We start from the raw sequence: 16,246 nt of genomic DNA, 5'->3' as shown, positions 1-16,246 counted from the left end.
ATCCTTATATGCGACAGTCTGGCACTTGCAAAGATTCATGGTTACTCCTTCCCAATGTTTGCATGCAGCTTCTCTTTTCTTTTATTTCGTGCGTTTTGTTAACATAATATTTTTGGGACTGTGATAATTTGTTTCCTGTGGATAAGAACTTTTTTTTTTTTTATTAAAGCTTTTGTGGGTCGAAATGTTATCTTGACAAGTGGCTGCATCATTGGAGCATGCTGTAATGTGAACACATGTGAAGTACTCCCGGAGAATACGGTTATCTATGGTGCAAAATGTCTCCGAAGAGTACAGACTGAAAGACCACAGGTAAATGGATACTAATTTTAGTTTTTTCTCTGAGCTGGTGTACCCAGCACGAAATCCGGCTATCTAACTTTGCAGGCCAGATATGGGGTTTAGTAGTTATTGTACAATACATCCACATTTAAAAGATTTCTTAATTTTGATGAAAGACCATATATTTCTCCACAATCTTGTTTTCCAATGGTGCCAACATGGGGATGCTCCTGGCATTTTTTTGCAATTCTTTTCTGCCCATAATCTATCTAATAAAGTAGATCTGCAAGATTATCTTTTACTTTCTACTTTCTCAGAAATTCTCCTAAAGTTTAATCTTTGCTGTCCAGTTCATTTTTATTTTTGGCTATCAGTAGTAGCAGTAATTTATATTGATATAGAGCCTTTTCCCATTTGTATGGCCTCAACACGCTTGTGGTGGGATCACCCTCTGGGACCAACGTCCAGGTATGGGAACATTCTCAGAAAAAGGCTTAGAATGCATGTGAGCATTTGGCCAAGTTTACAAATTAGGTGCGCTGGCTAGGCTCCTCTAGTAAGCAACCCAAGAGGCCAGGCACGTGCATGTGTGCTGAAGGAGCTTACGAGAGTGCGCTAGTGCAAAAGACTCGTTATGTGTCCAGCCAGACAGAATTTGACGTAGGTTGTCGCTGTATTTTAATGGCAGAGGTGTTGAGGCAAGTCTGATGTAAGGAGGCTGTTGGGGAAGTTTTTCCCAAGTCCACTATTAGTAGACTTTACAAAACTATCGCAATGGTTTGTAGATCCCGAACTCAGTCTGTATTACTCAAACCTTGGTAGAGTGGCAGAGCAGTCAGGCTTATCATAAGGAAAGTGCATCTTCATGGAAAGTCCGAATTTGTCCAGGTTTTTGCTGAGCCCCACGTGATCCTCCAGCGACACAATGCGACCCATCCAAGTCTCCTCAGCAGAGTGCTGGACTACAGGAATCGAAGATTGACCAGGTGGATCGAGTCCTTTGTTGGTGCTGCAGAAAAGGCGCCAAAACCACAGAGTGGCCAGAGAAGTTGCTGAAATCGTTCCAGAGGTCCTCCCTCGAGACTGCTGCTGAGAGATCCCATACATTTTCCTGCCTTTCGTCATCCGACCAGGGAATCCGGAGGTTGGGGCCAGAGCTGCAACATCGAGGAGCATCTAGCCACAAACATTTCTTCTCACCAAAGGTACTGTGGGGGAAAAGGTATTGCTTGCCTTAATTCAGTAAATCGCTCCATTGAGTGCACGTAGAGGTGTCCAGGGAACACCCCCCCCTTTTTACTTCTGACCCAAGCTTCCGCTTGAGTCCCTTTAGTGAGTCCTTTAACAGGGTCTCCAACGTTGGTTGTATCCTCATGCATCTTAGAGAAAGACTTTGAGCCCTCTCCAACTGCCTTTAACTAGGGTTGCGTTTTGGACCTTAAAAGCCTTGCTGTGCCAAGAAACTGTCTCTATAACATTAAGCCTTGCTAGTATTACACTAACCAACTATTTTCCTTCCCAACAATTATCTTATATGCATATGCAGAGTAAATGTACGTACCGTATTGCTGCTAAGATTCACAATTGCACATTATTACGATAATACGATAGAACTTTCAAACTCTGTAACAATTGTAACCGCAAGGAACTACAAACTAAGCAGTGGCTGTGAAAAGTATTCTAAAGTATTCCTAAGTGTTTTTGGTTTATTGTACTAAGTATTTTAAAGTGATTTTTGTATAAATATAATAAATCTCTATTTGAATACCAACATATGTGTGTTTCTTTGATGTGCATCACTAACAAGCGTCTCAATGTTGGGACCATTAAGGGTTACCTAGCAGCGCTTTCCATCTTCAAGCGCTCTTTGGAATAGTGTTCCTATTTTAAAATTCCTTTGATAACTCAATTCCTGAAAGGGCTCACAAATGTGTTCCCACCTTCTTCGTTTCAAGTCCCAGTTTTGGACCTTAACCTGGTTCTTACGTTTTTAATGTGTGCCCCATTTGAACCTTTGCACACATGCCCATTGAGAACCTTCAAGACCATTTTATTGGTCGCATTAACATCTGCCCGTAGAGTGAGCGCGTTGCAGGCACTTTCTTCCAGGCCACCCTATACCGTGTTCCACAAGGACAGGGTTGTGTTGAGGGTTAAAGCCCCCTTCTTACCTAAGTCGTGTCTGATTTTCATCTAAGTCAGAAAATCATTCTGCCGGTGTTCTATCCCCCGCTGCATCCGGGTGAGAGGAGGAAAGGTTCCATAGGTTGGACCCTAGAAGAGCTTTAAGCTTTTATATTTCTAGGTTCTCTAAACCAGAGTGGATGACCAACTCTTCATTGATTATACCGGAAGGAAACTGGGTCAAGCTGTTTGAAAGCAAACCTTATCAAGGTGGATTATACTTTGCATCTCAGAATGCTACAGATTGTCTGGCAAAGGCCCACTAGAAGGCTTGAGAGTCCATTCGACCAGGGGTATAGCCTCTTCGACAGCCCTGCAAAGGGGCGTTCCTATTAAATCAATTTGTGATGCAGCAACCTGGTCTTTAATCCATACTTTCACAAAGTATTACAGTTTAGCTGCTTCCCATTCTCAGGACGTTGCCTTTGGTAAAGCCGTACTTTACTCAGCGTTATAAATGCCAACATTCTAAAAATTCTACTACCTCCTCTGGATTCTGTATACTGCTTTAGGAGTCTATCAAAGATGAGCAGTACCTTGGAGGACCCAATCCATTCGAACAAGTTACTTACCAACTGGTAACGTTCTTTCGACTGGATGTTTCTCCAACATATTCCTCATCGCCCGCCCAGCCTACCCCTCTGTAGAATTTCCTGTGCTATTACAACTTCACCTCTCGCAAGGTAATCTACTGTCTGACTACACTGACAATCAACACGATCAGGAGGGAAAGAACAGAACTGAGGCCAACGGGCGCCACGCTTGCTACTTGTACACCCGATGACGTCATCCTCGATGGAGGCCTTTGATGGACATCGACTCAACGGCATTGACGTATGGCACCCTCTGCCGAGTATTGCTTTTCCTAAGCTGGACGTGATTATCAAAGATGAGGAATACGTTGGAGGAACATCCAGTCGAAAGAACATTACCAGTTGGTAAGTAACTTGTTCATCTAAGGAGCTGGCAAAGTTAAAGACAGAATTCTGAAGTGTGGAAAAGAGTTTCTGCGAGTCGGGGGAGGATCTGCTGCGGAGAACAAAGCTATTCCCAACTTTCGAAAGTGGAGGCTGCCCTAGCCAAGGAAAGGACCACAAGGGGATCCTTTGTGCGTAAAAAGGCACTGGATGAACTAGGGGCCAGTGGTAAGTGGTTTCAGTACTCACCGCCCTTAGCTCACTCCAGGTCCAAAGGCAGGTCTAGAGGGGGTCGCCTGGAGTATGATTGCCCACCCTTGATTCAGCAGGTGGGTGCAGATGCGGGTGCGGTTTACACCAGGAGCTGTATCTCATCTCAGTTGCAGGACAAAGAAAACACTGATGTAGCGGGACTTGGGGCACTTAAAGAAAGGCGGAAAAGTCACTAGCAGCGACAGTCACTGTCGCACAGTGACGCAGGGGCACACAACTCTCATGGCCCAACACACGCTACTCTCCCGTGGCCCAAAGCAGCTGGGATGACAACATTTGTCAAGAAGGTACTTTGCAGTGCAGGCAAGGATTGCCCCAAAGCTTGAGGTGAAACTCGATAGGACAACATTGTGGCAGAATACGTCTAGTATTCCCTCCTGTGTTCAGAAAATAAGGCAAAATGAAACACCGGAACAGAAAGTTGGTTTACAGCTCAGAGACAGCTTTATTCCGCTGCAGCGTTTATAAACTACCACCTAAGTCTCATTGTCTCACCCCCACCCCCATTGACAAGAGGCACATCTTCATACATTTACAACTCATATTGTATTACAACAGGCCATTGACTCAGAGATAAAATGTAACTCCTCCCGTGGTTTAACCTTACTTCATGCCACTGCTCTTAGGCTAATATAACACACTGTGCCTGCTTCGAGAGCATGTGTCAACAGCTGAATCCTAAAAAGGACATTCTATGTTTTTGCAAGCTAAGGGCTTCTTTAAAAAGAACATGTTCGCAGTTAACTCTGTTACTGTTAAAGGAACCTATGTTAAAAAGCCTAACATTTTTTGCTAACAATACTCCTGCACAGGTGCCAAGGTTCGAGTTGGACAGTCCATTGGATGGCCCAGGAACACTTCCGAGTAGGCTCTTTTGCACAGCAACCAGGAGACGTCGAGAGTGATTGGTCCCACCACTGAAGCAACCTCACAGGTCTTTGGAGATTGATTGCAAAGCAGAGCTCTACCGAGGGAACAGCGGCTCAGTTTGCCAACCTTCTTCTGCATTGTTCTGTATAGTCCTTGGGTCTGCTCGGCTCTTCTGAATACTTGAAGAGCCGAGCTTGCCAATGAGATCTGCCCCACTCATGCACACCAGCAGCGGTCCAATCTGGGACCTCTACTGCTCTTGTGTCCTTGTGCACACCAGACATCCGGGCACCAGTAGTGTGGATTGGGACCAGACAGTCCTAGTCCACTTCCTGGCTACCTACACACGTGATTCTAAATAAAGAGGGAAACCCCAAAGGTACACTCTTACCACTCCAGGGGGAGTGTACACTACACCCTGTCGACTAGGGTACAAAAGGATATATATACAAAAGGAGCAGGGTCAGTTCTACAAACAACAGTTCTTCTCATCCCACATAATTTATCAAAAATACATTTTATTCAATCGATCATAAAACATGTTAAAAACACAACATTTAAAAAACATTTACAAAAACTTAATGGAAAAAGCAAATGACACAAAAGGACCTACTGAATCAATAATGATCACAGTTTTCTGAATACCAAGATGGATCAGATTTGGATACCCCTGTGTAAACTCAATACAACCACTAAGGGTAAACTCTATTTTGTATATAGAAATTGTTTCAGAAAACACCCAAGTCTTCAAATATTCTTGGGAAAATGCCTCGACATGTTTCAGTTCTTATCCATAAGTGTAGAACTTTCATCAGGAGGATTTCCAATTGGTTCACTTCCAAAAGCCATTCAGAATCTCGTATTCAGGTAACATAACCAGTCTGTGTTATACAGAAGGTCTGTTGAGAGACAAGTATATGTACCCAAATTTAGGTATACAATTATTTCTATAAGAACAGTGTCAATCTGTATCAAACAAGAGTCAATGCATTTGTCATTAACTCTGTTTGGAGTGGTCAACGTCTGGATACTCAATTCATATGTAAACGGATTGCCACATTAGTATTCCATTTAGAGAATAATCTCATCTAGGAAGGATGTGTATCAAAGAATCAGACCAGTATGCAGGGCCCAGGGTTCTGAAATGTTCAATTCACAATCAAATTCGAATTACATCTATCAACAGTGGACCAAACACAATGGCGACCATAGAAAAGGATGTTTTAATTGTCACCATAAGGTCCATGTATAAACCAAACTAAAATTGTGAGATGGTTATCTAATGTAGTTGGTCTTTTATCCATTTACAAACTAGAGAAAGTATCAGTCTGTCAAAAAGGCCAATGTGTTTTCCACCAAAGACACCGGTCTATACCGCTTATAATTTTAATCAAGGCCACAAACTTAAGGCTACAACATTAATAACATCAGTCGTCTCAGGACAATAAATAGTATGACGAGCATGTAAGATTTTAGAATTTGAGCGAATACCTTTTAAGGTGAGAGCTGCAACAGATGAGCAAATAATAATGATTTTTGAAAAAACGAACTCGCCCGGAACTCAATTCATCCTCATCGGATCCCACGCCAGTGTCGGTGAAACTTAAAAAATAATAGACTGCGTGTTGGACTCGCGGTCAACAACCCAGACCAAAAACGGCATAAACGTCCTGAAACAAGCGGATCTATACATTCACAGAGATCCGTTACCTGAGTCCGCCTTGTTACTGGGTCTCGTGGCTGCTCAGGGCTTTCCCGAACAGCGGCGAGGGTAGAACGCTGAAACGATTACTCGAACTTCCTCTATTTCGTCTGGCAATACTACAATGTGTGACTAGTACATAGATTTTCAAGTCCTTTTTCAGTGTTAATCACGGAAGTGAAAAGACAGTTCTCTTTTGACAGTGGAGACGGAAGGTGTCCATCTACATAACAAGGGAAAGGTACTAGTCCCTTTTCAGTGTTGACTCGGGCTAAATACATCAAGTGCCATCTAGTGGTCAGTTACTACTGCATTTTTCAGGCAAGCTCATGTAGCACTCAGTAAAATAATAAATTTCAAAGCTGATACTAAATACCACATAGATATTACCATACTTTGTGCCATTCAATGCAATCGTTCAACCCTCGTAGATCACTACGGGTTTTAAAAATGAGTTCTTGTTCTTTCTTTAGAAGTTTTTTATTCAGTGTTGCTGGATTGGCACTTTGAACCACTAGAAGTACAGTCCATAAAAAAGATTCAAAACCATGGTTTTTATCCACAAAATGTTTGACCAGAGGGGCCTGCATGACTTTGTTCTTAATGCAACTTTTGTGCTCTCCTATCCGTATTTTATTTTTTCGGTGAGTTTTCCCTATATAGTGTAGTCCACATGGACAGGTGATCATGTAGATTACGTTTTCGGTGTTGCAATTAGAAAACGTCTTTTGTGTCCATGGTTTTGCCAGACCTATTTCTAGTTCTTTGCTTCTTTTAGTCAATTTTCAAACCACACATTGGCCACAAGGTGAATGCCCAGTCAAAGGGGGGAGACCCCATTGAGTAGTAAGACTGTTGGCAGATAAAGGAGTGCTCCGATATCTACTATGGCTGACATTGTTGCCTATAGACTGTGATTGGTGAAAGTATTTACACAGACCATTCTGTTATCACTAGGTTTTTTTGTTTTCTCCTCTAAGAGGGCTTCTCTATTGTTGCTATAAGCGCGTTTTGCTGCTTTCTTAATGAGCTTTCTCAGATATCCTCTTTTTTCAGTTTACCTTTTTAAATGTGTTTGCTTCCTCTTCAAAGGCTTGATAAGTAGAACTACTCCATTTTTGTCTCAAAAACTGTCCATAGGGCAGATTATCTTTGAGATGCTTAACATGATGGGATTCATAGTGCAGCAGGGAATTCTTCTCTGTATTTTTATGGAATGGTTTCACTAGTAATTTCCCGTTAGTGTGATATAATGTCAAGTCTAGGAAATTGAAAGCCTCCTCTCCCACTGTCATAGTGAACTGTAAATGTCTATTTAGACTGTTCAGCCACTCAAGAAAAGTGTCTGTTTCTCTTGAACCCTGCCAAATGACCAGCACGTCATTGATGTAACATAGCCAGGTAATGATGTTATTTTCAAATGGATGTGGAGCATAGAGGTATTGTTTTTCAGAAAATTCCACATAGAGGTTTGCCAGGCTTGGGGCCATGGTGGCCCCCATGGCAGTACCTTCAATCTGTTGATAAAAGGTGCCTGCAAACTCAAAGAAGTTCTTGGTTAATGCCATGGAAATGCACCACATTAAGAAGGAGGTTGGTACAGGATTTTGATCTGTACTCGATTTTTTCCAAGTTTCTCCTGTTGTGGAATATTCGTATACAGTGATACTATATCTAAACCTACCAGAAGTTGTTGTCCTTTGTGAAACTCAATATTTTCCACTTTTTTGAATGACATCTTTGGTGTCTTTAAGGTATGATTTCATGGACTTTACATGATCTTTAAGATAAAAGTCAGCAAAAATGGAAAGAGGTTCTAAGATGGAATTAATTCCTGCTACAATGGGGCGACCTGGCGGGTTACTTAGACTTTTATGAATCTTAGGTAAACAGTAAAAGCTTGGAATGGATGGGGTTTTGTTAATTAAGAAATCACTTTCCTGCGGACTGATCCAACCCCGATCTTTAGCTTTCAGGACCTTTTCTTCAATTTGACGTGCTACATATTCGGTGGGATTCTGAGTGAGTTTTTTATAGTATTTCTCATTCAGTAACTGTCTTTCACACTCCTTGACATAATCTACACGGTTTAGGATGACAATTCATCCACCTTTATCGGCTTTTTTTATAATGATGGAATCATTCTCTGCCAAGTCCCTAAGGGCTTGCTTTTCCATTCTGGTCAAATTTTGAAAAACGGTGGAGGGCTGGAGTTCCTTGAACGTCACGACCACTCCAAACGGAGGTAATGACAAATGCATTGACTTTTGTTTGATACAGATTGACACTGTTCTTATAAAATAATTGTATACCTAAATTTGGGTATATATACTTGTCTCTCTACAGATCTTCTGTATAACATAGACGGGTTATGTTACCAGAATGAGATTCTGTATGGCTTTTGGAAGTGACCTAATTGGAAATCCTCCTGATGAAAGTTCTACACTTATGGATAAGAACTGAAACATGTCGAGGCATTTTCCCAAGACTATTTGAAGACTTGGGTGTTTTCTGAAACAATTTCTATATACAAATTTGAGTTTACACCGGGGTATCCAAATCTGATCCATCTTGGTATTCAAAAAACTGTGATCATTATTGATTCAGTAGGTCCTTTTGTGTCATTTGCTTTTTCCATTAAGTTTTTGTAAATGTTTTTTTTAAATGTTGAGTTTTTAACATGTTTTATGATCGATTGAATAAAATGTATTTTTGATAAGGTATGTGGGATGAGAAGAACTGTTGTTTGTAGAACTGACCCTGTTCCTTTTGTATATATACCTACACACGTGACCTGCAGTAGCCCGCGAAAAGCGGCAGCTTTTGCAGGCAACTGCAAGCCCAAATAAGGAATTGTGGATCACAAGACCAGGGGGAAGGCCAACGGACAAAATTGTCAAAGGGAAATGAAAAGGGCCTATGGCACGGCCATGGAAGGACACTAGCCACATTCATGAGCCAAACGTGGTAAGCGCGGTTTGGCTTGGTGAAACATTGTAAAAATACATGAAAAGTTTTCTGCTGCCGCCAACCTACTCCTAGGCACATTGTCCAGTTGCTAAAAAAATCCTTGGATGACTAGGGCCCATAAATGCAAGGACACCATTGCACGGTACAGTACTGTACTTGGCGGAATGAATTACAGTTGCCAAAAGTGGCAACAAAATCGAAAGCCTAAGAGAAACAATGTTTCTCAGCCTGAAGGACGTGTTTCCCTTTAACAATGAGCAAAAGCTCAGTCGACTGCAGCTGAAGGCTGTGCTCCACTGGCAAATGTCAGGATGGGAGGCTGCAAAAAAAGCAAAAGCAAAACGTTTGGGGTGCGTCCACAAATACAGAAGGTAAATTAGCAGTAAGTGAAATTTTCCCTAACAAGCAATACATGTGCTAGCCTTCACAGTTCTTCACAGGCAATACATCTGCTAATCTACGCAAAAGTGCGACATATGTGTCAACCTACCCAATATCTTCAACCCTCAAATCCATTTAAGTGCAACACATTTCCTGCCCCCAAAAATTAATCTGTGTGACACGTTTCCTGTTCCGGAATTACAGCTAGGTGCAACACAATTCCTCCTCCCAAAAATCCATCCATGTGCAACGCCTTTCATATTCCCAAATTACAGCTAAGTGCAATACATTTCCTACTCCCAAAATCCATCTAAGTGCAATACACAGATAACTCCCACTATATCTATCTTACTATCTAGGGGGTGCAGCAGGTAATATACACAGTGTTAGATTATGATGGTGGTAATGAAGGAAGGAGTGGCTGGGTTTTAATTGAGCACAGTAATGGCTTTGTTCACCACCCGTGCCAGCTTACTTTAGTTATTGCTCTGGGAGGGCCAGTGAAGAGGTTGTTTCTGGTAACATGTCCTTGCCCAATCGCCATGGTGGAAGGCCCAGGGGTTGTGGGTCGGGGGAGGGCATGAAGGCCCAGGGGTTGTGGGTCGGGGGAGGGCATGAGAGGAGGAAGAAGCAGGACTCGATCGGGAGAGAGGTTAAAGGACGAAAGAACGCAGGGTAAAAATGAAGTATCCTGTGGCATAAGAAGCCCAGGCACTTACCCCGATGGTCTGTCCCTGTGTATGTAGTGCTCCAAAAGGAGTCAGCGAGGACCTGCCCACCAAGCAAAACTTTTTACAGCTGGGGAGAAATGGCATATGAGGGACACAAAGTTTGTAGGTGTTTGGTTATTTGCCCACCCATTGACTGCCCATGGCCATGCTAATCCCTATGGCCATTCCCACCCAGTACCTACCTCTCCCTGCCCAAGCACCTCTTTCTGGGGGCTCTTTGAGCCCGCGTTTATTCAAGCGTTACCATCAAAGTGTTCACTCTGCATGCAGGCGTTTTTTCGAAGCAATCTTCTGAGAGTTAATGACTTAATTGTAGTTTTAAATGTGTGCTACTGGTGTAATAAACATGTCTTAACAGGTTTGGCTTCAGCCACTCTGCAAGCACCATGTGTGCCCTTCATTGAAGTCCTGTTAAAAATAAGCATTGGCAAACCATTTTGGCTTGTTTATGTATTGGGTATTTGCCAGACACTTCTATTAGATGCCCATGTACTCGCACCATTTTGCACATGCTACCATCAGTAGCCTGTTAATACCAATATGGCAGTGCCTGGCAAGTGCCTTTCCCAGGCCTACGCAAAAGCCCAAACTTTTGACATTGCCAAGGCTTGTTAAATTAAGAACTGTCGGACTGTGTTCCACTTTACTTGTGTGGGCCTCATCGACGCATTTCAGAAAGATACAGGTTCTTGCCAAACCTTCGACCAGGATCTTTGGAACCATAGTCTCTCTCAACTGGTGTTAAAAAAAAATAAAAAAAATAGGAAAGATGTAAAAGCATGTCTTTTTCACAGTACATACAATAGTAATAACACCGTAGATGACAACTGGGGGAATGCTAATGCATTCGTACCCAATTTGGATTTCTCACCCACACTGGAAATGTAGCTGATTGTTTCCCAATGCTGGGATGCCTATTTGTTTGCCAAGAGGCGTACAAAGTGGTCACCCCGGAGTTCCATGCCCAGGATTCGAATTCTGAATTTTGACCCAATGTTAAGAGCTAATTTGTGGCCTGTCTAAACGTATACTCGCTCGATCTTTTATTTCACTGATCTTAAAGTTGGCTCCATCGAAAACGATTATCATATGCCAACCTGTGAGATTCCTTTACCTTTTTAATCTCCAGTCCCCACATTTGACTATTTGCTTTTTCCTTTTAATTGGTGGGTCCATCGTCCCATTTACATTCTTAGCTGGTGAGTAGCTCCTAATAAAGAAAGCAATCTGTATTAAACTATTATGGTTACAAGTAGTATAACTTTCATTTAACGTATTATAATTTAAAAAATAAATATTACAGTCCTAGCTTTATCTGGCACTTTACTAACGGGAACGTTCTTTTATTCGGCATCTCCCATTGCCAGGAATAGGACCATCCCAATGAAATTTTTAAAAAAAGGGCAGCTAAAATTTCTGTTTGACAACCGAATGTCGGATGTGAATAGTGCTGCAAAAAAGAGCCCAAAGGATGGAGCTTTGTTACAGACTTTTTGCTCTATTAGCTGCCTGTCTCGACCCCCGCCCGCCATATAACTGTAATTTGGTTATCTGGCGTTATTGGGTTTCCAATAAAGTTTTTACTGCGCCAAATCATCAAATATAAATGGCTATTGTTATGAAAGTGTGATTGTAATTTTCTCCTTTTAACTGTTCAGAAATATACCAATTGGATTGCATGAAAATGTTAATTTAATTTTGGACAGCCATCCTATAAATTGAATATATGGGCGTGTTGGGGAGATTTATCGTGTTTATGCTTCATCACCTCTCCTAGTGTGAATACGTCTTCCTGGACTTGGGCCTTTTTCTGAAATCCTGAATGAGTGGAGCCTTTTTCCACTCATTCATTTTAATAGGCTCTGTCTTTTGGAAACCTATTCTTTGTATTTTACCTATCCTGTGGAGTCTGTGTTCCTCCATAACTCTTAAAGACATCTGTGTTTTACTATTGCAGCACGCCGCTCCATATGGGCAGTGCTGTCCCCTCCTTTGAGATTCTTTTCTTTATCCTAGAGTAACTGCAGTTTTTAAGGATAGAGATATACTTAGTGTATCTCCTAAAACTTTATAATCTGAGAGATCACCACCTTATGTGAGTGCCAAAGGGATACCCAGTATACCCCTTCTCTCTGCTCCTGTGACTTTTTAGTCGCATAGACAATCTCATAGTTATGGCTGATAGCAGTGGACGTGTTCTACCAACTATTGTGTAATTGTCTACCGCAGTCTATCCCCATAGCCCTGGTAGTGCAGAATAGGGGCACCGAAGTAGCAACATGGAGACTTCACTTTTTACTAGCGTGGTTGTTTTGTCAGCCCCTCTACTATCATTCTGGGTGGGGGCGGTGTGTGTGTGGGTGTGGCCTTTGGCGGGAACCATTGGGTGCCTCCGCCTAGGCTCCAGAGTGTCTGGGCAGGCAGGAAGTGGGGGGAGGAGTTTTCCACCCCCTGTCCTTTGTCTGCCAGAGTGCATGAATAGAACCAGCTCCCACTGAGGGTCTGGCTGTCCTGATTGGACAACAACATGCCCCTTTCTGTAAATTGCTGAAGAAGATTGCAGAGGAGTGAGTGCTGAAACTGTTTAAAAGGTGAGGCTCCTGTAGTGAAAATGAAGTCGACCACTCTGAAGTAACCGAAGATGACCAGAGACGCCTGCAGACCCTTTGCAACACCATGAAGCGACCACTGCTGTCCTGACCCCGTTTTCTGTGTGACAAAGGAACTCTGAAGAAGATGACCCCTTCCCTTTTGACTGGTGCGAACAATGAGTCCCAAGACTAACTTTGTTTTGAGCCATCTCCCAAGGTTCTGCAAGTTTCCAGAACTGCGTAACCCCAATACCAGGAGATCTGCTGCCCATTTTGAGTGCATCATCGTGGAAAAGGCTGAGTCCGTCCAAATCTTTGCTGAGCCCTCAAAGACACTTCAGAGACCCAATCCAACTCGTCCAGACCCCCTCAGTGTGTGACTGCAGGAACCGAAGAAGATTGACCGGACGAATCGCATACTTTGTTGGTGCTGCAGAAAAGGAACCAAAACCGCAGAGTGACCAAAGAAGTAGATGAACACCGTGCCAAAGGTCCTCCCTAGAGACTGCTGCTGAGAGATCCTGTCCATTGCCCTGCCTTTCGTCATCAGATCAAGGAATCCGGAGATCAGGTCGAGAGCTGCAACATCGTGGAGCATCCACCACAAACCTTTTCTTCAAACCTAAGATATTGTGGGGGGAAAAAGGTGTTGCTTACCTTATTCCAGAAAGTCGCTCCAGTGTGTTGGAGTGCACATAGAGGTGTCCACGGCAACCCCCTCTTACCTCAGACTCAAGCCGCTGCTTGTGTCCCTTTAGCAAGTCCTTTAACACGGCCTCCCACGTTGGATAGGTCTTCTTTTATCTTCTTTTGTAGAGACTAGAAAGTATCCACAGGAACTTTTGACTTTTGCTGCTTTTCACCGAAACTGCCTTTTAGCTAGGGTTGCATTTTGGACTTTAAAAGACTTGCTGTGCATGGAAACTGCCTCTAGAACCTGAAGCTCTGCTAGGATAACACTAACCAACTGTTTTCCTTCCCAAAAATCTCTATCTTATATATGTATGCTGACTAAATGCAATTACCGTATTACTTTGTGGTTGCGCGGTATTACCTGTCGAACTCCTGTAACAATTGTGCGCGTTCAGCAACTACCAACTAAAAAGTGGCCTTTTGAAAGTATTGTAAAGTATACCTATGTGTGTTGGTTTATTCTGCTAAGTATTTAACAGTGACTCTTGTGTAAATATAATATTTTTATATCTATAGTTTAATATAAATGTATGTGTAAGTGTTTCTTTGATGTGCATTACTAACTGGGTTCAGTGTACTTACCTGCAGCTCACATCTTCCTCTTTAGATAAGCGTGACTGCTCTGCCACACTACCAAGGTCCCTGAGTAGTACAGACATACTGAGAGTTGTTGATCTACAAACCGCTGGAATAGCTTACTAAAGTCTTGCCTCCAAGTGGGACTTTAGGAAAACTCCCCTAACAGCGTGCTTATATAAATTATGATTGTTACCATTCCATATTTATTATTGGGTATATTTTAATATTACTACATTTTTTTTAAAAAACTTGATTAACTGTTCCCAATCCGACGTGATGCAGAGCGGAGCGTTGCTGTGGTGCGTTTCTCGGATGGGAACTGGACAATGAAACGATCATCTCCTTATTCCAGGCAGTTTCAGATAAGACCCTGTGCTACAGACCATACAACGTATTCCACAATAGAGTGAGAATCATCATATCAACACCATTGATCTTGCACACAAATCTGAACACAATTGTTCTATACCACAATCCTCCTGAAGAACCACCGCGCATCAGCGGCGGGGAAACGCGTGTCGAGGAACCATATTGTCTTTGCTTTATTAAACCATAACCTTCCAAGAGGAACCATATTGTTTTTCGCTCTGTCTAACCATAACCTTCCAAGTGGAACTATACTGCCTCAACCAGGACTTATACCACATCACTTAGTGAATATAACTAAGGATATCACAATTTGGAAATTTAATTGAATTAAGGAACCATATAGCTCCGCTCTATCAAACCACAACCTTTCGAGCCTCAAACACTCTTGTAAACTATCCGACTGAAACCAGAACTTCTATTTCAATACTTAGTGAACACAACTAAGGATACTACAATTTGGAAATCTAACTGGATAACAACATTACATCAGTGAACTTAGTGATGATAACTAAGCACACTTCAAGTTTCAACCTATGAGCAAATTTCTTTTTGAAGAATTTACGCCAGAAACATAGGGCATCACAAGCCACCATTTTTTTCACAGACTACCTTTTTGGAACCAGGATCTTTACCTCAATACTTAATAGCTAGTGCATTCAACTAAGGACATCACAATTTGAAAATCTATTGGATTTTGTCTAAGTACAAGAACGAACAATTTTCCTTTTTTTACGTTTGTTATTACACCCAGGCTTGTCTGACCTATTTATGCTTAAATCCAATGACTTGAAATTACATTTCGAAGGGATTGTGTCCTCCGACGTATTCCTTATCTTAGATAGATAGAAATCCTTCAGCTTTGCTGGCCTCGGAAAATTTTTTCGCCAGAGGGCGCTGCGCGTCGATGATCGCCGAGTCGATGACCCTCGACGGCCTCCGTGCCGACGTCGACGTCATCCTGCCTATAAAGGCCGCGCGCAGCGTCCGTTGCTCAGTTCCGTTTTTCCGCGTTTCGTTGTGCCTCGGAACACCGTTGCTCAGTTCTCGTCAAGATAACGTATATAATAACTACTATTTACCTCGATATCGATGGCATCCTCCTCCGACCCGACGACCCCTCGGTCCGGTTTCAAAAAGTGCCGAGACTGCGGGAAGAAAATGTCGTTGACGGACCCTCACAGGGTCTGTTTGTGGTGTCTGGGAATCACGCACCAGAGTTCGGAGTGTGAGGAATGCCTTTCCATGACGGCGAAAGCCTTGAAGGAGCGTAGGGGGAAGCTCGAGAGAGGTAGGTCAACTTTAACTTCCTCGAAAGCTTCTTCGGTAGAGTCGAGACGTTCGTCTCCTCACCATAAAAAACACTCTCGATCTAGATCACGAAGTGGCTCCCACCACTCGTCGACATCGAGACACTCGAAGAAGAGACGTAGGAGATCCCCTTCGTCATCTTCGTCGAGTTCTCCTGAGAGAGTTCATTGCCCCACAAAACGCAGCTCGCAAGCTGAGTGGGAGGAATTCAGGAAAAAGATGCTAAGCGTCTTCGAGAAAGCGGCCTCGTCCCCCTCGAAGACAGCTGAGGGTGATACCCCGGGTAAAAAACCCAAAAAATCTAAACGCCGCGAGTCGCAGTACCCGGCGGAAAAGTCAACCCGAAAGCGCCTCGAGCCATCGGGAGATAAAGCATCATCGACGCCATCGTCGAAA

At 42.8% G+C, this 16,246-nt stretch overlaps 1 protein-coding gene across 3 annotated transcripts in view; it reads left to right on the top strand.

Annotated features, from left to right (window-relative positions):
• Nucleotides 1–16,246, top strand: part of DCTN6 (dynactin subunit 6) — a 428,454-nt gene that overhangs the window by 390,163 nt on the left and 22,045 nt on the right. For all 3 annotated transcript variants that reach the window (XM_069626176.1, XM_069626175.1, XM_069626174.1), the window contains one exon: nt 170–312. In XM_069626176.1, coding sequence (XP_069482277.1) covers nt 170–312 — 143 coding nt within the window. The remainder of the gene's footprint in view (nt 1–169; nt 313–16,246) is intronic.

The sequence above is a fragment of the Ambystoma mexicanum genome, chromosome 6p (assembly GCF_040938575.1).
Source record: "Ambystoma mexicanum isolate Mex_15411 chromosome 6p, UKY_AmexF1_1, whole genome shotgun sequence".
NCBI classification, from domain to species: domain Eukaryota; kingdom Metazoa; phylum Chordata; class Amphibia; order Caudata; family Ambystomatidae; genus Ambystoma; species Ambystoma mexicanum.
The sequence above is the reverse complement of the archived record's forward strand: the minus strand, read 5'-3'. Positions and strand labels throughout refer to the sequence as shown.